At 38.5% G+C, this 26,423-nt stretch overlaps 2 protein-coding genes across 3 annotated transcripts in view; one reads left to right on the forward strand and one right to left on the reverse strand.

Annotated features, from left to right (window-relative positions):
- Window positions 1-26,423, forward strand: part of LOC139149722 (zinc finger protein 106-like) — a 37,081-nt gene that overhangs the window by 1,842 nt on the left and 8,816 nt on the right. Inside the window, exons 3-14 of one of the 2 annotated variants that reach the window (XM_070721657.1) lie at window positions 540-698; window positions 1,755-3,942; window positions 5,015-5,284; window positions 5,674-5,725; window positions 6,381-8,673; window positions 9,656-10,121; window positions 11,331-11,468; window positions 12,139-12,249; window positions 14,239-14,436; window positions 16,042-16,104; window positions 18,534-18,662; window positions 20,500-20,583. In XM_070721657.1, coding sequence (XP_070577758.1) covers window positions 540-698; window positions 1,755-3,942; window positions 5,015-5,284; window positions 5,674-5,725; window positions 6,381-8,673; window positions 9,656-10,121; window positions 11,331-11,468; window positions 12,139-12,249; window positions 14,239-14,436; window positions 16,042-16,104; window positions 18,534-18,662; window positions 20,500-20,583 — 6,151 coding nt within the window. The remainder of the gene's footprint in view (window positions 1-539; window positions 699-1,754; window positions 3,943-5,014; window positions 5,285-5,673; window positions 5,726-6,380; window positions 8,674-9,655; window positions 10,122-11,330; window positions 11,469-12,138; window positions 12,250-14,238; window positions 14,437-16,041; window positions 16,105-18,533; window positions 18,663-20,499; window positions 20,584-26,423) is intronic. The other variant, XM_070721658.1, reaches the window with a different exon arrangement.
- Window positions 20,243-24,344, reverse strand: LOC139149730 (cellular retinoic acid-binding protein 1-like). The gene has a single exon (XM_070721682.1). It carries the CDS (start codon window positions 21,513-21,515, stop codon window positions 21,096-21,098), a length of 420 nt encoding a protein of 139 aa, XP_070577783.1. The 5' UTR covers window positions 21,516-24,344; the 3' UTR covers window positions 20,243-21,095.

Below are 26,423 nucleotides of genomic sequence, written 5' to 3' on the forward strand. Positions count from 1 at the left end.
TTAGAGTTTCTCTTACAACATTCTTTCTCTCAAGACTGCTGCCAGTGGAAATCAACATTAACATTCACATCTTTCATTAATCCTTTTGAGTGCCAAAGTCTATTTTTGTCCCCTTTATAAAATAAACCCCAGTCAATTTTTCTTAGAGTTTTGCCAAAATTTTGTAAAAAAACTGTAGCTAATGAAATGTGGTGTCCATTTAGTCCAAAATTATCAAAAAATCACAGAAAAATTCATAAAAATTGGTAAAATTTTGCACTAAATTTTGGCAGGAGATAATTACAGTGCTCAAAGGGTTAATATGAAAACTGAAAGTATGTAACCAATTGTGCTTTGTATGGATTCATGATTTTTCAATTCATAAATGTTTTCAATTTTCTACGGTCTGCATTGTACGTGTAGTTGACATACATTTAAGTTCCATAGGAGATACTTGTGTCAGTAAATAATGTACTGCAGTATAACTGAAGTATCAAACATCATCAAACCAAAAGACTACTGAACATACCCTTCCATAATTACCGTCATTTTATTTTCAGGGACTTTGTACACATCTGTAGTTTATGTCACTTCAGTTGCAAAGGTTTGTCGGCCTACAGCAAACACCTCATATCTGACCAACATAGGCAGATGCTTGATCAAAGAAGGGAACAAAACCGACCGGATCGGCCTTCAACAGACTTCCCTGTTTTCAATAAGTAAGTTAATTAAATTAACTAATTATCTGAAAGTAAGCTGGGTAATTTTTTCTCATTTTGAATTTAAAGAAACCATTTTGGAGAGATGTTTGGTAACTGTATCTTTTTGCATAATTCCCAGCATTTCAATTTCCAATATGTTTGAAAGGGTTTATGCTTTATGCATCCCCTTCATGACATGATGTACAATTTACAAGAGACGTAACAGTCACCCGATCCTGGGATTTTGACAATATAATACAAAAGAAGTACAGCCATATCTATGGATATTAAAATTGTATTACTTTCACATCAATGACCCTTATTGAGCCAGATTTTCCCACTCTGCAGCTCAAGTGTCTTCTGTGTAATTTGCATATCAGAGCAGTTTACCGGTAAAATGTTACAACTCAGTGTATAGACTTACGTACATGGTTCAGTTTTTGGTTAAAAGGATGCTAGTCACCATGGAAGAGTACGTCATTTGACTAACTTAGAAGCAGCTATGGCAACTCACTTTCAAACTAAGTTGCTGTGGATAGCTGTGTACAGTATGTATAAATGTTCATTGGTCCCAAAGAAATTACTTCTGTTTTTATGAATGCTTCTTACCACTGCAAACATTATATACACCAAATCAAGCGCTTACATGTACATCGTATGCCACACAAAAACAAACACTGTACACAAGTGGCACTTTATTTAATACAGGTAGTTGTATTTTAAAGATTGAAAATTTTAAATTGTATTTAAAGATACATGTAAGACACAAGTGGAAATTAAAATTAAGAGGTACAATGTAACTTTGCAGTTATTTGTCAATCAGGCCTACAGGCTATGTTATTTACATAACTGTTGATTTGCACATATATAGCAGTTTCAGAAAAAATGTTTATGTTTTGACCAGGGGAAAAGGCATGTATCATAAGTGCATTCATTAGTAATGTGTAGGTCAACCAAAAACATTTGTAATATGCATATTGCATTTCTGTAAGGCAAACTGAAAGCAAATAAATTTTGTCTTGCTATCACAGCGAACTGAAAGCAAATACAATTTTGTCTTATCATCATCCACAGAGAGGCTCCTATGCTAGGCCGAGGTCCGAATGTCTCAAGATACAGCCATAACTTCCCAGCGCCAAAACAGACAGGGTGGGACTATGATATGCACGGGAATAGAAGTTTTACAGACTCTGATATGTCAAATGTACCTTTCTATCAGTCATTCTCCAACTTCAATACACCAGCTAATGTGTATGAACAAAATAGACCTTACCAGGACAGATACCGCGATGGTAATTATAACCACTTTAGACCTCAGTCTGCCCCAGGGTTTTATCGCGACTCTTACCGGCAAGACAGAGTTAACGCACATCAAAGCTCCTTTAGGAGTAGCTCTGACTACAAGAAAGACCACAACAGCCCATACAAGAAACCACTGTTGGATGAAAGAAGTAATTCTAGGAATGCCGAGCATCCGAGAAGAGAAGAAGGCTGGAGAACGAGCTCCTCTTGGGACCACAGGAGGAAGTACCAGCTGGATGAAAGAGCTGGATCTACCCACTGGCGTCATAGTCGATCTGCATCACAGGGTGCGCAAAAGAGCAGTGCAGAAGATAGGCAACAGTCGACGAGTGACAGGCATTTTCAAAGACCCCCGAAACAAATATTTTCAATGAGTAAAAGTAGTCACCACAGACAAAGCTGTTCATTAGATGCAGTGCCTGTCACAGGACTTGCTTCATCAAATTATAGAGAAAAAGAATCAACTAGTCATAACCATGATAGCAGGAAAGAGGTCAGAAGTCACATTTCATCTGGCAACAACAATATTTCAGGGAGAAAAAATGTTCAAAGTAAAGACGATTCAGCGGTAGAGACCAGATTAGGAAATAAAAGTGTCGTGGAGACATCAAAAGAACAGAACAGCGACCTCAACAAATCCAAATCTGAAAGCAGCAGTGCTCTACAAAGACTACGTGAAGCCAAGGCCAAAAAAGAAGAATTGAGAAAGAATCAGACAAATATATCTGAGTTAAAGAACAGGATAGCTAGGGGTAATGCCGCACGAAGTCAAAAACATCTTGAGGACATGGATCGAAGTTTGAAAACGGTGTACAGCCAAGAGTTGGGAAAGATTCAGAGACCGGAACGACAAGCTTCAGCTGAGCATTATCGACCTCCTCAGTCTCCCAGCAAGGTGAACCCTACAGATTCTATTTCAACACTTGCTTTTGACACTGAATCACCGAACAGGCACCATTCAAGACGTGCCGAATTTGAAATGAAGTACGGTGACTTTGACATTGGTGCAAGCACAGCAGGTAGCAGTGCCGTCAGACAAGATAGCAGGTCTGACCAATCAGCTCAGCGTGGTCATGCTGAACCAGTCCTTGAGAAGGATCCAGATAGAATTAGTCACAGCAGAGATTTGCATTTTCGTGAATTTGAAAACGCGTACATAATGGAAGTAGAAACCTCTGTTTCTGACAGACTACAGGAAGGAGCACATCATGAAATGACTAAAAACAATTCACATGCAGGAGTGGCAGTGCCATCACAAAAGCCACAGAGACCTTCAACTGTTAAATCAAAGAGCACAAAATATTGTAGATCAGATTCATTTCCACCATACCCTCAAGGCTCAATCACAGAAGACAGACATCAGGCAGATACTACTGTTGGAAGTCACGACAACGGGAGTGCAACAAATGACACAGTTCTGCAGTATCAAAGATCCAAGAGCAATGAACACCCATCCAGCGACAGCAGCAAAGAAGATCAGCATGCCGAGGGCGTCGATCTCAATAAACTCAACTTGCCAGCCAGTCTACAAAGAGAGCTATCAAAACACATCGCATCGAAGAACATCGCTAGAAGTGAGGGAATCGCTCAGCCAAATCTAGGACAGGCCAGAAGTCGTTTGCATGTCGGACAAAGACCACAGAGTGGAGACTCACAGGACATTGGGCCGACACAAAGGCTCATGCAGCTGATGAGCTCCCAGCAGTCTAAGCACAGACAGGAGAAACAGTTTGAGAAACTGAAGCAGTACCTGCAAGCTAAGAAACAACCCTCCAGACTTCCTAGGTTTGGCTTACAGTTGCTGCCATCGCACATGACACTGCCGCAGTTGATGAGTGGAACGGACAGCCAAGATGATGCGGACAGCCAAAATGAGAGCACACTTCAAATGTCAGATCTGGATTGCAGATCGCCAAGTCCAAGTAGCAGCCTTGCTACAAAGAGGTCACACTCAGAAATGGTAAGTCATCCCAAACCATATTATAACTCTTATATTATGATGAATCACTTCTCAATATTTTCTGCAGATGTCTTCATAAATTAACAGGATTTTATAGTCAGCATCTTACAAGACAAAAGGCATATACTGTAGCAGCATGTCCCAGTGCACATACAGATATCCATTCCAGTATTTTATTTGTTGGACAGACATTGTCTTGTTAGCCCCCACAGACACTTCCGTGGGGACTTATAGGTTTGGTCATGTCTGTGATTCCGTTGGTGTGTCCTTGCATCCGTCCGTTCATGCAGATATCTCACAGATGCCTGGAGCGATTTCATTCAAACCTGGTACAAGGATTATTCTTTATGTCATGCATGTGCATGTCAATTTGTTTTGCGATCTGATCCAATATGGTCATGTGTCTTTGCACATTATTACATCTGTACCAAGTTTCATCAAATTTGATGCAGTATTTCTTGACGTAGCCGACTAATTAGGAAAGTTCATTAGATATGCAAATTAGCAATTAATTTGAATGACACTGATAAATGTCTTCATTCAAATGTTAAAGCAATGTGAGCTCAACATCCATACCAAGTTTCATGAAATTTCATGAGTAATTTCTTGACATGTCAGCCTAATTACGAAAATTCATTAAATATGCAAATCAGCAGTTAATTGATATGATACTACTGCATATCAATACATGCCATTACACCACCAAAGATAAACATCTGTGCCACACACGTGGGCTAATGTCGCAGCGATGTCTGTCTGTCTGTCTGTATTTTCCCCCATGGACGTAAGACAGAGATGGCGGCCATTTTGAATTTTGAATCGGTAAATATTTGGTAATTTGTTTCTTTAAATTTAACACCAAAATTTACACAATGACCCCAGATTTCTGTTTTTGATTTTGAAAGAGAATGGTTGAAAGGTGCTTGAAAAAAGTTTGAGCAAAAAGGTTTTGTTTTCGAGGGGGCCAACTATCTTTATGATGATCATATTGTCTATGGCAAGATTAGATATCAACAGAGGCAAAACATGGGTGTGTAGGTTAATTGAAGTCATTTTTTTTTTACTTCTGTAGCAGGATGCTGTTAATACAGAAGTCACAGTCCTTGAAAAAGATGTCGAACCAAAACGTCGCAAAACAAAAACAGAAAGGATAAGTCCACCAACTGTTGCGGGAAATGAGAGCGGTCTCAACATAGATGTTGACACCCTCTACCAGATATCCCTGAAGGAAGAGGAGCTTCTGAACAACGTTGCAGCGCTGAATGCAAGCGTTGCTGAAATGAAAGACTTCATTCAAAAAAAGACGGAGGAACTGAAGAAGATTGAAGCGGAAAGAGACAAAGTGAGTGCTGAATTTCTTTCATGAGTGAAGAGCGGTATATGTTATCATGTCATTTATGGGTGCATTATACAATAATGCAAGTGACTGCAATATGACATGTTTCTCAGTGCTTGGTATACCCAACAACTTTTTATAAACAGATTTTTCTACAGAAAAAATATTATAGTATCATTCCTTGTCATCGTGTATTTATTTTTCCAATTTAATACACAAGCATTACTAGGTAGGGTCATCATCCTGTTGCCAAGGAGATTCGTACGAATTAAAACAAGTGAAGTCATCAGAGAAAATTATTAAAATATGCAAAACTCTTCCCAATATTGAAAAAAAAATATTCTGAAAGTAATAAGAGGATCTTTGTTGTTTTTTTTTCCACAAAAAAAAAACAGGCAACTGAACAAATGGATTCACTGAGGAGAGAAAGAATGAACATATTGAAAGGTAAAAATCTGTCTCTGGTGCAAAGAGTTTGCAGGAAAAGTAGAATGTTGTCCATGTAAATTTTACTGCCATAGCAAAACTATATGACATCACATTGTGCAAAATCACCAAACAGGTGTGATCAACCTGTTTGAATGTTTACTTAGATGGATTCATTAACATCAAGCTTGCCAATGAGCCTTATTTACCAGCCTTGAAACAGCAAAGTGCGGTTTGCAATTTTTTTAAAAGACAACAGCTTAAAGTTCACATTGAAATAAATTTCAAACGGAGGGTTTGTATTAGCTACCAGTATGTAGTACAAGATGATGCTAAAAATATTAACAGTTGAATTACAACTTTTCAAATACTTAGGTTCTCAGAACAAAAAGATGCTGACTTATACAACCATGCTATACAAGATCAGGATTTCACATGATCCCATTTCATTGCCTTCTATGTTGATTGAACTTGAATGTATTGCCTTGAACAGTGTCTCTGTCTTCTAATGTTTATTGCCCTTGAGTGTTAGATTTTATGTGTGTTTTCTCCTTCATTTACAATCCAATATGTCTCACGTAGTAAAGTCCATAGTTTCAATACTATGTACTATGCTATGAAGTGACATAGAGTTTTTAATGATGAGTGGCTCGGTCATACATCCTTGCTTCAACAGGTGCCGTTTCTGAGAGACGAGGATTGGCAAGCGCCACTGTCTCAGCAGTGTCTGAGAGGCAGAACCAAGACAACTCCAATGATACACCACCTGACACAAGGACAGCAGGAGCAAATCACGGTCAGCTGCAGCAGCCAGTGACAATCAAGACAGAAGCAGAAGATGCCAGGCAACCACTGCAACCGGTGGCAATCAAGACCGAACCAGTGGACACCGAGTATGAAGCGGCGATCCGGACACCAGAGGCCTCCTCACAGTGCCCAACTCCTCCCCTCCTAACTGAAAACCCATCCTCTATCATAGAGCAGTTGGTCAGAAATCCCAATCAGTTCAGTGTGGAGGAAGTTGAAAGCCCCCGTATGGCCGCAGTACCACAAACTAGAGAATCGTCTGTCAGTCGCACATTTCCAAATGAACAAATGGATGCTGAAAGCCTTGTCAGCTCAGAAGGCAAAACTGGCACTGAGAAAGAAGAATGCAGCACAGTGCAGAAAATTGATTCACCCGACAGACCTACAAATGCACAAAAGACCAGGCCTAGGGAGACCAGTGAAACAGAAATGACCCCTCAAATGAGTGAAGATGAAGTACCTCCACACCTCAGGAGCCTTGAAGCCTTACAGAGCTCTGCCTCGTTTAATGTCAATTCCATCAATGCAAGCTCCAGCACGTTGAGACAGTTGGCCCATAATTTCCTGGAGCTCAAAAATGCCTCCATGTTATTCCTGAAAGAAGAGTCAAAGTCCGCAGCTCTGGAGAGTCAAGGGGAACAGCCAATAGCGGAGCAAATGGCTGAGAATTCTACAGCACCTGACAGGTATAGCATACAAGACATGGAAATATGTACTACGGACAGTGATGCCAATGCCCAAGTGAACGCACAAGCACCTTGCAGGCAGACGGATGAAACTCGTCAACATGCAAGGATGGCCCATGACGTCGGAAAAACAACAGCAAAGCCCACCCAATCGGCAAATGAACCAAACAGAGAGCAACACATATATGATTCCCCTTTCAAAGCAGTAGTGGAGAAAATCATGGAAGAGAGTAATGGTATGGAATTTCCATGGCAGCACAGGGAAAGCTCCTCTCCTCATACAAGTGCTGCTGCACCACAGGACGACCAGTCACCTGTTTGGGCGGCCCCGCTTTCAAAGAACTTGAAAGTGACCATCAGGGATATATACAAGAACCCATTCAGGTGGAAGACTGGCAGTGAATGTAGAAAGGAAGAACAGCAGCAAGAGACCAGCGAGAAAACTGATTCTGTTCACATGAACGTCAGAGACTACCGCAGCTGTGGTGTGTCTCAGCTCACGACAGTATCCACAAGCCAGAACGAGCCAAGAGGTTCTGAACTCAACACCAGCCAAGTAAGTCAGGAGTCAGAGGTCAACAGTACTGCCCAGTCACTCACCAAGCACAAGAAGAGCACCCCCAAGTCGTGCAGAAAATCCAAGAAGAGTATTGATGGCAAGAAATTAAAGAAGAAAAAGAAGTCAAAACAGGCGAAGGAAGACTGTGATTCAGAAAGTGATACATCTCCAACACAGGCCGGCAAAAAGAAGGTGAAGCGGAAACACAAGGTCAAAGCAAAGTCAAAGAAGCTAGTCGTCGTTGAAGACTCAAGTGCAATGCTAGCTCCTCCATTGCCAACCGGGAAGAGAGGTCGCAGACCCAAAACGGTCAACCCAGACGAGTTCATCTTGCCTTTGAACAGTGATGATGATCCCCAACTATCATCTGCATACAGCCTACTTGGGTCTCAGTTTCTGTCCAGTGAGGAGGCTGAGGATGACACACAGGGTGGGGATGTCCAGGTCCCACAGTCGTCAGACCAATTCAGCGACAGCCATGCTGAAATGCCATCCAGCATTCTAGGCGAAGGCAGTTCTTTTGAGTTTCATTCTGTCATGGTGAAGACAGAAGATATGCATGGTGAAGACCTGGCAGCCATCCCACCAATAGAATCGTCTGACGAGGTCAGTGATAGTCATACTGACATGCCATCCAGCATCTTACACGAAGGCAACTCTGTCGACTTTCTTTCGTCCACGGTGAAGACCGAAGATACCTCACAGGTTCTCGAGGTCCTCTCTTACGACGAAGAGCCAGCGATGGCGAAAGATGTTCCAGGTGACCTGAATGACTCCAAAGACTTACCCATCAGCAATGACGCAGTGTCATCTACTAATGATATAGGCCTCGATGACACGGCTCAGTCAGCTGGCTCTCCAACTGAAGAGGAGACTACTCCCAGGTCTACAAGTCTGCTGCTGGCCAAACTTTCACCGTGAGTTTTTGTGCCATTCTTGTCGTCATTGATATTAAGCAATCCAGATTGTGTTGGAATGCAATGCACAACTGCAATTTGTTTAGTCGTTATAGTTTTTGACAGTGACCAAGTTAGACATTAAAATATGATTCTAATGTTTTTAAGGTGATACCGAAGGATCTAAATTGCTAAGCAACGGTTGCTAAGGGTAATTTCCAAAATCAATCAAAATACAAAGTTTTCATGGTTTTCTTTGCTTAATAAAGATTTACAGAACCATACAATTCCAAAAGACGCACGTTTGTCGCGAGGTTGGTCAGTGACGTCACACATATGCAAATTTTCACTTTCTACTGTAAAATGTTTCAGCTCCTACAAATTTGCACGAAATTTTCAAAATTTCAGAATGTATAACATGAGATATCTGTTTTTAGCCCCTAGCATGGATTTTTAACAGGAAAATATCTACTGTGTCATTTTGTGAAATTTTGAAGGGTTTTACAGTGATATCTCATAAACGGTCCAGAATTTTTAGAAACCCATTCTTATCTATATTCTCATGTATGACTTCAATAATCCTACCAAAAGTCAGCTAAATTGGTTTACAATTGAGAACGTTGAAAGATTTTGAGCATTTTCAAAATACCGGGAGTCAAAAATCCATAGAAAACAACGGAATGGTAAGATTTTGCATGTGCAAAAGTGCACGTTTGAAACGTTGCCAGCGATAGCAACAAACGCACGCTTTGAATCCTTCAGTATGGCCTTAAATTATATAATGCATGTACCCAGTGTGTAACATAGGATGTCAAAAGTATGAAGTTGAAATGAGAATCAAGCAAAGTTTGGCTTTTTCTCTTATCTTAAAAGAAATTAGTTTAAACTGTACACACATAATAATTTCATAATCCAACTGAGTTCACCTTTTGACAATCTAGTCATCTATTTTTTTAATGCCCCTAATAATCTTGTGTTTTATTTTGCATCAAACTCTCAATAGAGAGAAGTTGCAAGTCTCACCCTCAATCAGGAACAAACTCCGGCTACAGGTGTTGAACCAGAGGGGCCTTGTTACAAAGGAAGACTCTAGCACAGCTGATAACAGCATCAGCCCTGAGTCAGCAGTTCACCAAGAGCCTGTCGACAGTGACCCAGTCCTGAGTGTTGAGACCGCAGCAACGGAAGCTGAGACCGAGTCGTCTCTTGATCAGTCCAAAAGGACGACTAGACTGCAGGCCAAGGAAGCTGCAAAGACAGCCAAAATGACAGTCGAAGAAACGCCATCGCAAAGCAAAAGTACTGACGTAACCCAGCCGCAGGGAGTGCAAACCGGCAAAAAGAAAAGAAAACCTCCGGTTGGCCTGTTCAAGGGTTTCCACCTGGATGAAATTACCAGCATGCAAGTAAATTATCCGTTTCTGTTTACATCATCAGCAGATGGAACCATAAGGAAGTGGTGTATGGAGGTAAGAGACCTCACACTGTCTATCAGACGTGAGATATCCAATCTGCTTAATTGTGTCAGTAATGTAATTACATGGGAAACTCAGAACTACATGTATGTACAATGTGAAGATTTTCTACTACCCCTCCTTCATGGTAGGGTTCTGCTCTATCTCATTTCTTAATGCAGCAGGCAATGCAAACAAACTTTCAGATTCAGATTCAGATTCAGATTCAGAAAACTTTATTATTCCCTATAGAGAAATTCACATTGTGCTTCTTACACCAAACACACAGTACAGCACAAAAATTATACAACATAACATAGCATTATACACGCACAGTAAGAATAACATGGCATTACCCTAGTTTGACTTGTTTAAAATTGAAATGGAATTCAGAATAAAACTCAGCTGAGTTTTCACGGCTCTACACTTTGGAACCCATTAACAACGGCCTGATGGCAGGTTCTCATGAAATATACTTACAAGATGTGATTTTTATCATTTATAATAGCATTTGCGTTCTTTTTGATGCATCACCAAGTTTTGACTGTCTTCCATCAGCAACCTTGCTACATACATTGTACATTCTCGATTTTACCTAGAATGCTTTTGCAGCACAAACTAAACCACCAAGCCAGCCTAAAATGTTAAAATGGAGTCTATAAAACTGCGATAAAACTTTTTTAAGATTGCTGAATTTACATTGGGTGATTTGAGCTTCTGAAGGCAATAAATCCTGGACTGACACTTTGAGTTAATGTAATCAGTGTATGCTTTAAAATTGAGTTTTGTTGTCTAAGATAGTAACTAAATATTTGTAAGTTGTGAATCTGTCTACTGTAACATCATCTATCAAAAGACTGGGAATAACTGTGGGTTTTGTCCTGAAATCAATAACGATTTCCTTTGTCTTTTTCACAATCAAATCAAGATAGTTTTCCTTACACCATTTTGAAAAATTCTCAACTTCATTATAACTTCCTTATAATCGCGCAACACCATGTTTTCCACCACACTTCTAATTTATACTAATTCATGCATGTCCATAACTCTAGACAGCCACACGTTTATCTTCAGAAAGTACAAAAATATGATGCAAACGTACTCACATAGCACTGGGTACATGAATACCCGGTAATGGTGCCATCTCCTGCGAACAATTTCCCCACTTCCTGCTCTAATGATTGGTGGAGTTTTTCTTAATTTCCCTTTTTTTTTGCCTTTTAGACCGGAGAGATCGTCCAAATGTATAATCACTACAACAAAAAGAGGGTTGACGGAGTCTGGTGCCCTATCCGCCAACACAGGATGATCAGTTTCACAAAATTTGATCACATCATATATTTCCAGAAACCAAAACAAAGCGTAAGTTCAAAGAGCGCAAGCTCTTCAAAAATAATTACCAACAGATCAGAAAATCCAGATAATTGTGTTCTTGTGTCATGATATCTTTTCTACATACATGTATAGTAGACAAACATGAACACACTGATTATTTAAGGTAGTCCACATCTTCAAAATAATACACTTGAATTTTTCTCAAGCAAACTTTGAACCATTCTGCATTCTCTTTAACAAACAAGAATGACAATCTGGGGACACAGTGCAAGGCTTGGTACAAAGCGCCCAATATGTACAGGTATTTGAAATTCAAAATGGCTGCCATCCCTATCTTATCTCTATGTAGAAAAATAGAATTCTTGATTTTCACAAAACCAAGCCAGTGAAAGCTTTAGGTTATGCTCCAGAAGTTTCAAAACAAGCCCCCAAAAAGTGGTAGGTCAAAAGTACAATGTACCTTACTTGCAATACAGCTGGGCTTGCCTACCAATTCAACTTGTATCGTACAATATAACACTCCAGAGTCACTCTTGATTGCTACTCATTGGTGATACTTTTGCTTCTTTGAGGTTTCAGTTAAAACAAAAGGGCTGTTCAAAACATTCATTTTCAACATTTTGAGGAAATATTTTTTTTCAGGAGCACCATCTACTACATGTAAAGCATCGACTTGTGATTTTTTTGTTTTCGATAGGCCAAGTTGAAAGAGCCCCGCAGGGTGAAATCAAAAGACAAGATCTCATGTATACATGTTGACCAGAGGCTGTTTGTGGGATTCACCAATGGATTACTCAGCTACTACGAGGTATTGTATGATTTATTAGTCCCCACGGACATCGTCCGAGGGGACTTATAGGTTTGGTCATGTCCGTGCGTGCGTGCGTCCGTCCGTGCGTCCGTCCGTTCACGCAGATATCTCAGAGACGCCTGCAGCGATTTCATTCAAACTTGGTTCAAGGATTACATCATATGTCATACAGATGCACATTGATTTGTTTCCTGATACGATCCAATATGGCTGCCAGGCGGCCATTTTATTACGATTTTTTCATGTACAGAGCAATAACTCAGGCATGTTTCAACTGATTTTATTCAAAGTTGATACAAGGACATTGACCAATGTCATAGATATGCACTTTAATTTTTTTTGTGATACGATCCAATATGGCTGCCGTGCGGCCATTTTGTTACGATTTTTTCATGTACAGAGCCATAACTCAGGCATATCTCAACTGATTTTATTCAAAGTTGGTACAAGGACATTGACCTATGTCATACATATACACGTAAATTTGTTTTGTGATACGATCCAATATGGCCGCCAGGCGGCCATTTTATTATGATTTTTCATGTACAGAGCCATTACTCAGGCATGTTTCAACAGATTTTATTCAAAGTTGGTACAAGGACATTGATCAATGTCATAGCCATGCACATCAATTTGTTTTGTGATACAATCCAATATGGCCGCTGTGCGGCCATTTGTTATGATTTTTTAATATACAGAGCCATAACTCAGGCATATCTCAACCGATTTTATTCAAAATTGGTACAAGGACATTGACCTATGTCATACACATGCAAATTGATTTGTTTTGTAATACGATCCAATATGGCCGCCGTGTGGCCATTTTATTACGTTTTTTCATGTCCAGGACCATAACTCAGACATGTAACAAGCGATTTTATTCAAAGTTGGTAAAAGGAGATTGACCAATGTCATACATATGCACGTTAATTTGTTTTGTGATACGATTCAATATGGCTGCTGTGCGGCCATTTTGTTATGATTTTTTCATGTACAAAGCCATAACTCAGGCATATCTCAACCGATTTTAATCAAAGTTGGTACAAGGACATTGACCTAAGTCATACATATGCACATTGATTTGTTTTGTGATACGATCCAATATGGCCACCATGTGGCCATTTTATACCATTTTTTCATGTCCTGAACTACAACTCAGACATGTATCAAGCGAATTTATTCAAAAGTATTTTTATCACAGACCTAATGAAGAGGACTCTATCCTCTCTGAGGACCTGTAATCAAAGTACCTATTAACAAGTGGGGACTGTGTCATCAACGATGACTTGTTCAAAGATTATTTTTTCACCTAACTCGGATCATTCTGTAATGATTTCAAATTATCCTATAAAAATTGCACAGATAGCATAATAATTCCCCTGCCTGGCAGAAAGGATGGTGAAAGGGAGTCACATGAAAGAGATTAAACAGTAACATAGAGTTTGTTTTCAATAATGATTTGCCACTGTTCACAAGCAAGGCAGCTATGTGCAGTTACTTCCTCTCTATAATATTGTAGATTTAAGTGAAGCCTGCTGATCGTATGTAAGGTGCACATGTACAGGTTTCATGATCGCCAACACCATTTCACTTGCAATCTAAAATGGACAGCTATACAGCACTCGATGACATCAAGGTTTTGCAAAACTTATTCATCATCTGGGTCACTCTTGATTGTACACTGACAGATAATCTTTTATTTTAAACACATAACTCTTTATTTTCTTTTCTTTTTGGCACCAATTCTCCACCCTGTATGTCTCTATACATCTTACGCTTGAAGTGTGACATGACAGCATTTGTTTGTGCAAAGTATTGAATATTCAATGGTGATGCATCATTATCAAAGATTTAATCCACACCTCTGTTGTCGAGGAACACATCCAGGCAGTGTATTGCCATCCCTCTTGAGTTTGAACTGCATGTAAGTTCTTATCCACCCTCAAAACTATTGAAAGATTCACATCTGTTTTTTTCTCTCAACAGTCCAAGAGATTCAGCCAGAGTTTCAACGTATGCCATCCGCGTGCAGTGACATGCATTGCAACGGCTCCTCCCCGTCGCACCAAGAACAACTATGTGCTGGTAGCGTCTTCTAACTGTGACATCACTGTCCACAATGCAGAAAACCTCGTCAAACTCATCACTTTATTGGGACACAACTCAGCTGTCACCTGCATGAAGGTGAAGCACATGTTTTTGCTCAACTTAAGTTTCAGTCATTTCGAATGGTATTAGTTTTCGTAACGATAAACATCAAACTAACGGCAAAATGTGCGATCTCAGTGCTCATTTTACTTCCGTGTTTGAGTTTTAGCGTACGTTGGTGTCGTAGTTGCTACCAACACACAATACGTGTACACATTCAGGGTACGTTGTGACTATGACTGGATTTACATAACTCGATAAATTAGCATATATAGAGAGGATGCAAGATGGCTGCCCATGTGCATGCTGTGGCCGTCGTGCCTTTCGGGTACCAAAGCTAATATATATTTATATATATGCACCAGGCAGAGTTAATATAGAAGGATAAAAAATCATGCAAACAACAGGAAAACAATGCAGTTTAGAGGTGCTTAGAGGTGATTTTTGTGTTTGTCATACTCAGCTTGGCCCCATACTGCAGACATAAAAGAGTATGTTATTGGACCAAGGTACATGAGCTCCAGTCAGTCAACAAATTTAAACATTGGGAAACAATTGATAATGACAAGAAATTACTCAAGATATGTCAATTTAATTCTGGAAAGTGACATTGAACAATGCTCCTCTGAAACTATGGTGTTCACATTTTTGATGTGACAGACACCAAAGATGGAATGCTAATTGCTCTTTCATATGCGCTAGAAATTTATACATGTTCATGATTCTTTTAAAAACTACCAGTTTTCAATACCATCATTAATTTCATCAAACTTTCAGCAGCGCCCTCTGTGGATGACTTGTGCAATTAGCAACTCTTGTATTTGTGTGTGCCACAGTTAGTAAGGTAGAGTAACCGTAGGCCTGCATACCATATTTGAATGTAAAGTACATCATGACAAAATTTATTCTATAGGAGCATAATACCAGTGTCCAGTCAAACCATGCTTATTGCAGTTACCTCGTGAACAGGTCACTTCACAGCAAAAATGGCAAATAGATGCCAAGATATATTATTAGTTACTGGACATGTCTACCTTTTAGTTTACGTTAAATTAACTGTATGATGAACAGTGTTCTAACTGCAATTCCACTATGCATTTGCAGCGAACCATACCACCACCTTGGCAATATTTATTTTGAAAAAGAGGAGAGGACAAAATGTTTAAATTGAAATATTTTAATCCTACATTTATAATAGAATTTCATACAAATCCGTATTCATCTGTTAACGCTCACTCAATGATCAGTAATGACATTACGTTTCATTCGAAAATCGAAAAATTTATTTTTCTCAATAGAGTTAACACAGGAATATGGCGGCCATATTTTGAATTTCAGGTATCAGTAAATCTTGGGTAATTTGTTTCTCTAGTACCCACATTTGCATCGTGAACCCCTGATTTTTATTCTTAATTTTGAAAGAGAATGGTTAATAATTCCTTGATGAAATTTGAGGAAAAGTTTTAAGTCTTTCACTTCTGAAGCGCATACTGCCTTAAATGAATCCAACCACAAACAGAAAAGCAACAGTGTTAGACCAATGTTTTGGGGATAGAAGGGTTGCATTGACATGTTAGGTCCTTGACTACTGCCCTCAACCCCCTTACTGATGGCTATGCTTTGCTTCTTTTATCACAACAGGTCATGAAATATGTGGTGTATAGTGGATCTGCCGATACCTTTGTATTGGCGCACAATGTCCGTGTAAGTTTTACTACAGACACAGTAGTGCCTCTCCTCACTTCACTAACCTGGAATTCTGGGGTCAAGAGTTCATAGGTCATCACTATAGCCAGGCCATTACTGTGCTTGCAGTAAAATTGCTACACTTTTTAATATTATAATCCTATGCGCATGTTGCAACGATAACCTGCTTTCTAGAGTCCTGTAATTACAATGTCTTTTCATAATTGTAACCATATCCTCATTTCGTGAATGTTGTACTTTGGTGATACTTATCCCGGAATGAAAGCTTTTCATTCATATTCTCCCTGTTATTACTGTCAACACTGTATAAATGTCTCACTGTAAGCTGTAATGTCACAACTTGAAGGTTTCGGTCTCTTGTTTTAAGATCAGAAATATTATTCGTACGGTCACCAACTAACCATGCAACTTCTTACACATCTATAGTCTTATTGTTCGTGTGTACAATAGATAAAAGACCACTTGAGGCAATCTTGTGACACTTTCCTCCAAGCAGAAGTGTGGCTTATGTCATTTCATGTATTTATTCGCAGTTGTCACAAAGGATATACCAGCAGATATTTCAAAAATTTCCACAATCTTTTTCTGTGTCGTGTTGCATACTATTCATGTTCAAATTTAAACCTGTTTTGCATATTATTCATGTTCAAATTTCAACCTATTTTCCATTTCTACTCACACCGGTATAAACTTGAAACACCCACAAAAAATTTGCATGTAGCCACTTATATGTGATAGGGTTATAAAATTAAATCTGCAAGAGATTTGACTGACACCAGTTTGTGACACTGCAACATTCTTGGGAGTAATGAAATCCGCAATGTTCCCTAATTGTGTAACCTAACAGTAAAGTCTATCACTTTATGAGTATCTCATCAACATACTTATTCTATGTATATTTGTCACTTAAGTGTGTACTGTGTATGTCTTATTGTCACGATAACAGGCAATATAGCATGTATATCAATTTTGTTGGTGGAGGATCAGAAAGGTTAGACACTGCTTTCATAGTGAAAGACATGGCCATAAGATTGTGGCATCAGTTTTTCCATAGTCGTGTAGTATCTTGTCCATGTGATGCATTCACTTGCAATTTGGCAGTCATTTTGAGTGCAAATAAGTCATCCTTCACGCTGTCGTTTCTCTTCTCCATCTGATCCTTATAAATTTAACATTTGCACCATATTGGAACCTGCCTCTGGATGAAAATGGTATTTTTATGCAATTTTACTCTTGTCTATCAACTTTGTGTCAAAGCCAACAACCAAAGCATAATGGAAATAAAGTCAAAAACAACAATTTTGTAAAGCCACAATTTTGCAAGCTACACCATGCCATGTATCACTTCTATGCACGTCAAGCCGTGATTAATCTTTCCCACCATCGCTTGTAATTCATCCAGCGATAAACCAAGGGAAAGAGAATGACTGATGAAAACTATTTAAGGGTATACAGTCACCTGTAATCTAAATATGCCCATATATGGTCAAAGGGGTGTTCCTTAGTATTCTAAATGCCCATGAGAGGGCGCTGTTTTTAAAAAGCTGCCACCTGCCTAAAATCTGTGGTTGGTTAGATTTTCTCTTTCCATGGTAACTGTAGCAAAATTGGAACAGGTGACAGTATACCTTTAAAGTTCTACATACAGGTTGGGAACATTCCCCCACTGCATTGCAGCCCACACCTGCTTGGTAATATCATTCTACAAAAAATTTGAATCATCAGTCATATGTTAAAGGTATACTGTTACCTGTTCAATTTTGCCACAGTTACCGTGGAAAGAGAAGATCTAACCAATCACAGATTTTAAGTAGGTGGCCCCTTTTTAAAAACAGCACCCTCGCATGGGCATTTTGAGTTCCAAGGAATGCCCGTTTGACCATATATGGGCATATTTGGATTACAGGTGACTGTATACCTTCAACTAGAAGTGTTCAAGTATTCCAACTCATGATAGGGAAGAAAGATGACATGTGATATAGATTGTTACATAATAACATATGTATGTCTCAATCTGGTGTTCTTCACAGCTGGGGAAAAATACAGGGGTGATAAATTTACATAACAATTTGCATATTCTTTTGTCATGAAAATATATTCTCATGTTTGGTTATTAACATATGCATAGATTGCTTTAAAAACTCCAGACGGGTAGCTAAGTTTTCAAAATTCCTTATTGGAGAACCCTACAATCCATACCAAGGGTATAATATGTGTTTGGTTTATCAAAACTTTCATCATTGACTTACCACAGATACCGGTATGTCCACCTCTTAACTCATGCTGGAACTTGCCCAACATTTTCCCAATAAGTTGTTTCGTATTCATAACTTGTTATTTGTGAGCCCCCTCCTGCACGGCATTACCATGCAACTTTTTCATTCCAGCATCAGTTTAGGAAGTTATTGGATATTGTTTTGTTTCAGAATGGACAACGGGTTGGCTGCTTTGAAGGTCACGAGAGTTCAGTGACTGACATCTGCTTCACCAAGAAAAAGAACGGGCAGCTAGTTACCTCATCGTTAGATAAATTCATCAGAGTGTTTCGGACACAGGTAAAGCGTTATTTCTTTTTTTATGCGTCTCTGTTCCTGTGTGGGAGAATTTTTAATCTGGTCTCTTTATTAAAGGAAATATCTGTAACTTTTATTATCAATACCATTATTTTTATTGTAAACACATATTTGAGATTTTTTCATTCTGCTCTCCAAAGTAGGTTGAAAGACACAGTATCATCCCTGCCAACAGGTAACTCTAGTCAGGAATAGAATTCTCATGCTAGGGGGTAGGGGTGGACACAAAGACATTCAGGTTGTATTCCAAAATTTGAACATTTGGCATTTCCCCATGGTCAGGATAGTAGAATAATAGAAAATGTTTTTTTACCGACAGACCCAAATGAATGGAAAATCACAGAAAAGATTACAGCCAATGGAGCTTTTCCTTGATGAAAGGGAAAATTCTCGGTACCTTACCTCAAATACAATTTTGCCACCTAAGTGAGTCATAAAAGTCTAAGGTGGTCAATAAATGTGGCAGATTTCCATTGATTGCATTTGTTGAGGTCAGGAGTTGAAATGAGTATGACATCACTACTCGTCATCAATTTTGATATTTGATATGTATCTATACTTTGATATCTGTAATAGCATTGGTCATCTGCTCATGTTCAGGTTCAATATACCCACAGTCACATAGCGTTATTTTCAGTCGTACTACAAAGTTGCAGAGTAGTGGAAGTGAAAGGTCAAAGTTGATTTCATCAATTTATCGGATAGGCATTGCCATTAAGATTTTGCCCATCCATTTGGATTCAAATTGAAGAGTGTTATCCATTAATGGACACTCGCGTCAGTGGCAAAATGCCAGGGGTCAATACTGTCTGGTTGTCACCGACAAGTTGACAAAGGACCTGGAACGTCCAAGTTTGCGTATTCTTGCCTAGCTATAATTCTAGTATACATTTATTCTTGGACAGTCTGTCTCTATGTGAACACAACTGTCTCTTCTTTACAACTTCACTTGTGGGGTGAACTTGTACCGTTGCTACAAGGTGGAGTTTAAATGGGACAATAGCAATGACCTTTGAAATGCTGTCTAGCATTTTGCGTCACTATTTGCATTTCTTGTTGAATCCTCATTATGAAGCGAAAACGCCAAATACCAAACTCTTCAACAAGTCTGTACATTAGGAATGTATATGCTTTATTATTGTTTTTGTTGTTGTTTAGAAATGTAATGATACCTCAACGTAGCTCTTTCAGCATTGACATGTACGTGTATAAACTGACTACACCCATGTCACTGCCTCTTTGCTGATGTACTCAATTCACTGTCAACTCTGATCACGTCCCCAAACTTTTGCAGTAGAAATGTGGTTAGATTATACCAAGTTATGAAATACGGCACAAGTGAATATTCATAGACACATACCTTTAATACATACTTAAGGAGTTTTCCTTTAGGGACTCCAGCTTTCGTACTCTATCCCTAACCCTAACAGCTCCTTAGATTACCAGTAATTAATGCAGAACACTGTCTGTGTTTACACTTCAATCATCCCAGTCACCATCTTTTTACATATCGACTCTTCAGGTGAAAAAAAATCATGATAGACAAATGATTCAAAGCGAGATTCAGAGAGCCATTGTAGCTTTTATTTGGATGTTTTCATCAGTTGCTTTAATGATATTGAAATAGTACAGAAAAACAGAATCAGGGGACCAGCCCTCAAGACAGTTTCAAATTTCTAAATTAAAAAAATCATCAGAGATGCTGTTAGTACAAATCTGAAAGGCATACAAAATCTCAGGTGAAAGGTCAAAGAAAAGAATTTTATAAAATACTTGTTCAGTAATTTTTTTTCTCTTTTTCTCTCTGTTTTCCCACCAGGACCAGACATGTATACGAAAGTTTGGCGGATTTCCCTCGATAGTAAAATGCATCGGCACTCAAAAAATTATGAGTCAAAACATGGTAAGTCAGCATTTACTTTGTCTAATTAATGGCAGATTTGATAGTTCTACAGTGTTGTGAAGCTTGTATGACAATAGTTTTGGGAAAATTACACCTTGCTTTGTGAACAACTGCCTGTAAGACGTCACTAATGGTCTTAAGTATCAATTGCAAGGATAGTGAAATTCATTTTTTTTTTCATGCATTTACATCTTGATAAATTTCTGTATCCATGGCCCAGAGTCCAAGACCTTGCAATGGTGGTATAAGATGGTATTATAGCTGTACACTTAAATTTTGAAATTTTTCTATGTACATGTACCTCATTTCCAAATCCTTTAACTTATGTCAAGACAGTGTTTGGAAATCTCAGTTTTAACGTAACAAAATTTACAAACTTACTCTACTTCAGGAAAACGCCTACAAAGGCAAAATCTTTTTTATATTTGATTTTTTTTAGTTCTCAAGTTTCAGTATCAAAATAATACAATCTATATGTATAAAAAGTCTCTATTAATAGTATATGTGTATGGTTAACTGTCGGGTACTTTGACAAAAGTCCTTCTTGCGGACACACCGAGTGCATACAATGTCACTATCATCTTGTCTCCATCCAGCTCATACACACTAGCAGGGTCTTCTTTCTTCCCGCCGATTGGCCTTATCTGCAGTTTCTTTCCTCCGCCGACCCAGTCGGTCTTGTTCCTCACTTTCTTGCCCGAAATCGTGGGCAGCTCGTAGATCTCTCCCACCTTGAAGGAAGCTTCTATGATTCCGGTGACTTTGGTGACGTTTTTGATATAGAAGTAGTCGCCATGTTGCCGTATTTCAATGGTAGGGTGGTCTTCCAGGACTCGGTCGATGACGGCGTCGTCAAGACCCATGGCCTCGTAGAGCAGCTCCAGATCCTCTGCAGATTCAACTCTCCATATTCCGGCAAATCTCGGTGCCATTGTACCACACTGTTTCTTCTTCAATCTAAGCAACACAGAGACACAGACAGTCAGTCAGATCGCGTCACAAACACAAAAGCCAGACTACAGATACGTTGTATAAGCTGCCTGACTTCTCACAGTAGAGCCCGTCAAGGCACAATGTCATCCTTGAGAACATCAACTCTCTAATATCAATTTCTGAAGATGGCAGGAAATTAAATCTCCATAGGAAAGTGTGCAAAATGACCTTATAAATAGATATCTGACATTTTCTTACTTGAAAAGCCATTATCTTCATGATATGGTTGAGGTCACACTAGACAATGCAGAACGTGATTTGTAATACACAATGTGTTGAGTGGATATCTTTTCTCCAACAAATGTTTGCTTATAAGGTCATCACAGAACACACAGGCAGATCAGTACATGTTGCTTTGCATTGTGCATGTACGGACCCATTGTCTGATAGGAGGATTTTAACCTTGAGCATGGGAACTGAGTATTGTGATTTTCCTTTATTTTGACTTCTGTTAACAAACAATTTACCGCTCATCACCAAGTAACACAATAACAGTCATGTGTCGATTTGATTATCAATTCTATTCATGACAAACAATCTGTCACCCATGATAGCTGTCCATGAGTAAGCCGAATTGTTTGAAGGTTACATGATCTGAGTAAAACAATATATACAGTTTAAAATGTTTGTTTGTTGTTTATGAAATCGGACAGTGCATTTTTTCACTTCCTTACAAATGAATACGACATGCAACTTTTCTACTCAACAATGCTATGCAAGACATGTACAATAACAAGAATGACTGTGATACAGCTGTATTGCCAACTCTTTGCACATGCATCAAATAGTTGCTTTTCTATCAGATCATAAAAAAGCGTATTTGAGTTTTCTCAGCACTGATAATGAAAACGAGCCAAACAGTTGTTATTGTGATGAGCTCTCTGGTCATTTAAAGTCACCTGAAAAAAGTACATTGAACTGATCTCAAGGTCACATTGTAGGTCAACCATTTTCTAATACACAAGACAAATGATGACACCTGTCTTGTTATGTCACAATGAATGAAATCTTGCAGTTGGCTGTGCAGTTTTGAGAATGCCGGTAATAAATTGTAATCACAACACTGAAAAGACCTGGACAGTAAAATGTTATATTTTCTTCTAATTTTCTTTCTTGTGCTGTTCATGAGCAACAAAACAATGGAAGATGTAAAAAGTGGGCATCACCAATCATTAAGTCCATTAATCACATATCATACCAGTAAAATAGAATTCAAATTATCATGTGTGAAGGGGGAATGGATTTGACATCAACCAGACAAAGACATTAAGTGATATGACCTTAAATTAGTAGACGCAGACCTGCAAAAATCTTGCATCACCCAATGATTGCACCACTCTGTGCCATACTTGCAACTGCAGCTAACACACATACTGCATGTTAAAGTTACTTCATTCAAAATACTGCCTAACGGTCACAGAACAGGTCGTCGGCATAGCCTAAGCGCGGTAGCAGTGGGTAAAAGTTCAGTGTGCCTTTTCCACAGCATGTTGAAAAAGAGCCACATCATAGCTCTAATCTGTTATTCAGGCAAATGTTAGCGAATGATAAGATAGCGACAATGCCACCATACCACAAGAATTTGATTGTAGAGATTGTCTGATTTAGTCAATGGTGGATCTGCTGATATGGTTTCCGTAGTATTAAATGAGCTGTGTGCTTGGTGTGTGTAAAGTCTACATGCAATAGCCTCTGTGTCATTTTCTTAGCATGTATGCTATAAAAAAATTTTCATACATTTGTACAAAAAAGGCTTTTGGATTGCAGTGCAATTAGTCGGACATTTGAGGAAACAGAGAAAAGTTTTGTGAAAGTGTAATTTGTGCATATTCGACAATACATTTTGATTTACTCATGCCAACACACATCCAATAAAGACGGCAAAATATGATGAGACCCCATATCAGGGCACATGGCAAGACAGCACCATGAAGCATTTTCTAGTATAATTTCACAAATCTCTTACCTGAATTAAAGTTTATGTCTTCACCCGTGGCAGTGTCGGCCAGCAGGTATATATGGCCTTCACAGGCCTCTGAAATGTGTGGAACGGACTGGAATAGGATGTGACGTGATAATGCCCCAAGCTCAGTTCTGTGAATTATTGACAGGTACAAATCTGACCACACGTGAATGCCAGCAATGCTGTCTACTCGGTCATGCTATTCTTGTGTTATCGGTTAATGTGTAACTACCAGTAGTCTCAAGTATGCTTCTGTGGTCTGTTTAATATGTGTCATTACAGTTTTGTCCTACACAGGATAAAAGACATGCCTAGAAATTGTATATTGCGGTGAGGTCTCCCCACATCAAGCATGTTATAGTTGGTTGTTTGTTCACGTTATTTGTTTTTTATAGAAGGTGATATTTTCAAGCCACATACAGTGTCTGTCGAAACTTAAAATTTTCATGTCAGTTAGGAATGCAGAAGTGTATACAGTGTAATTGTATCAGAATACAAATTACTGAGAATCAGCCTAGCCTAAGGGGGAAAGGGCAAAGTAGACTAAACTTGAACAATCATCAAATGGTATACTTGTAGCTGTCACAATTGTATAAATGTGTAGAATTTGAAAGTTCCGCAACATAGCATACTATAATAGTTATAATTTCCCTGTTTTCCTTTCTTTAACCCTTTGAGTGCCAATTAACGTCAATTTTTGTCACCTTTGTAAAAAATGAAAATCAAACCATTTCTTTCACATTGTCTCAGAAATTATGATAAAAAACTGAAGCCAATAGGATATCATGTCAATTCAATCCAAATCTATTACAAAAATTACAGAAAAATTATACAAAAATTTACAAAGTTTGGAGGGAAAAATATGGCACTCAGAGGGCTAATATACACACTCAACCAACCTCAGTGTGATAAATTAGTTTTATCCTCAGTTGCATCTGGTCACTACTTGTTATTATGCAGGGTCTCTTTCTTTAATAATGTTACTGTGCTCTCGATTTGTGTCGCTGTCTGAAAAAAAGTTTTTTTTTATTTCTGAAGTTCTCCAATACAAGGAATTGATCAATTAGCAACTAGATCTAGGTCCAGCAGTCAAAGGTTTGTGTTTCTGTGTAATACTGACAGCTCAGAGACATTGAAATTCACATCGGACTACTCAGATCTGTTTGCAAAATTTACATACACAGTACAAGTAATTGTTGGAGAGAGACAAAGTGAATTGTAGAGAACAGACTGAGTCACTAATATAAAGAGACGGACATTATCAGTGCAACTTGTCTTATTCCCCGATGCAGTGATGTTGTACTGAAAAGATAACAAAGTTTGAGATAAAGGCATTTTGTCTTGATAATGTGTATCAGCATATTGTTCATTTTGTGTGGACTGTGTGTTAACATTGGCAATTTTCCAAATGTTGAAACTTCTGCATGGAGAGAAATATTAAATGGTCCATCTGATGATACTGGAAGCAGACATAACAGTATTAATTTATGCAAAGTGTATGAATTAATTTTGTTTTTAGATACGTAAATGTAATAATAATTCGTTATCAAATGATACATTTTCATGTCCCTCAGGTCACACCCTGTACCTGGGGGCTTGTGACTAAAGCCAACAATCTTAAAAGCCCTATAAGCCGGAACTTTTGATATGAGCACAGTTATTTTGGGTCTGTTTGTAAAATGCTATCATGATGTTTTTCATGCACTAGTCTCAAGTCATGTTGAAATGCCAGGTGGTTATAGCTTGTCAACATTGCTTGTATGTCCTATTTTACTGTTGTGAGATTAATTCTAGTCTGGATTAAAGTTCATTTGAACACAACAGTATTGCACTAACACAATATGTTTGCCAGGTTAATGCTTCACAATACTTTCACAGGAAGATTATGAAAATGCATCTGTTTTGTAGAACAAAATATCAAAAGTCTAGTGTCCCTTAAATGGCTATTATATTGATATACATGTACAGTATATCTTTCAACAATAGTTATTGGCTGAAGATCTCCGCTGTTTGTTCTCTTGGTAAATATTTTGTGAAACGTATTTCACTTACGGTAATTTCCCACACATAGGGGCGTTTTAAAAATACCAGTAACCGCTATGGGGATTGTTCACCATTGCTTGCCATTGCTGCTCTGAGACACCATTGTGAAGTGGTTTTCAGTATTTCTCCCCAAATCAGGTCAAAGCTATTCATCAGAACTGTTGTCAGCAACACGATCAGAAATTGGATCTGAGTGGAATGTCTTTCAAATCGGTACATTAGTGCCGCAAAAAGCCTAATTGAAAATGTCTGTGAATTCTCTACACAATACAGAAATACCGATACTAATATTGATAACAACAATAACTACACTCTACTGAAATTCTAGAAACTACTGTATGTTTTGTGAAGTTGCATTGCCCCTCAGTTTTGGGAGTTGTTTTTTGGCAGACTGTACTTGAGTCCAATGCATGTATATATTTTGAGTTCAAAAAGGGAAAAAAAGATTATGTCTGTATCAACTCTGCAAACATTATAGTTAGGAGTTGAATCTTGCTTATTGATATGGCTTAAAAATGTATACTCAGAACATAATTTTTAACACATTAAGCAAAAAGCTAAGTTACTTGAAATTTTAGTCAGTATTACCATGTATTAACAAACAAAGTGCTGATATTGCACCATGTAAATTCTTGTCTATACTCAATAGAATGATGAAAAATGTCACAGCAATGATAAACATCTGGACTGCTGTAAATCTCTCATAACACATGTCCGTTCTTGATACTGAAGTAGCGAGGTCATGGGTCATGACAAATGATCAGGCAACCGGCTGAAATCTCATGAATGATTTTGCCATGCCGGTAGCAGCAAATCACCAATTTTGTCACTTGTCACAGAG

This window comes from Ptychodera flava, chromosome 14 (genome assembly GCF_041260155.1).
Source record: "Ptychodera flava strain L36383 chromosome 14, AS_Pfla_20210202, whole genome shotgun sequence".
NCBI lineage: Eukaryota > Metazoa > Hemichordata > Enteropneusta > Ptychoderidae > Ptychodera > Ptychodera flava.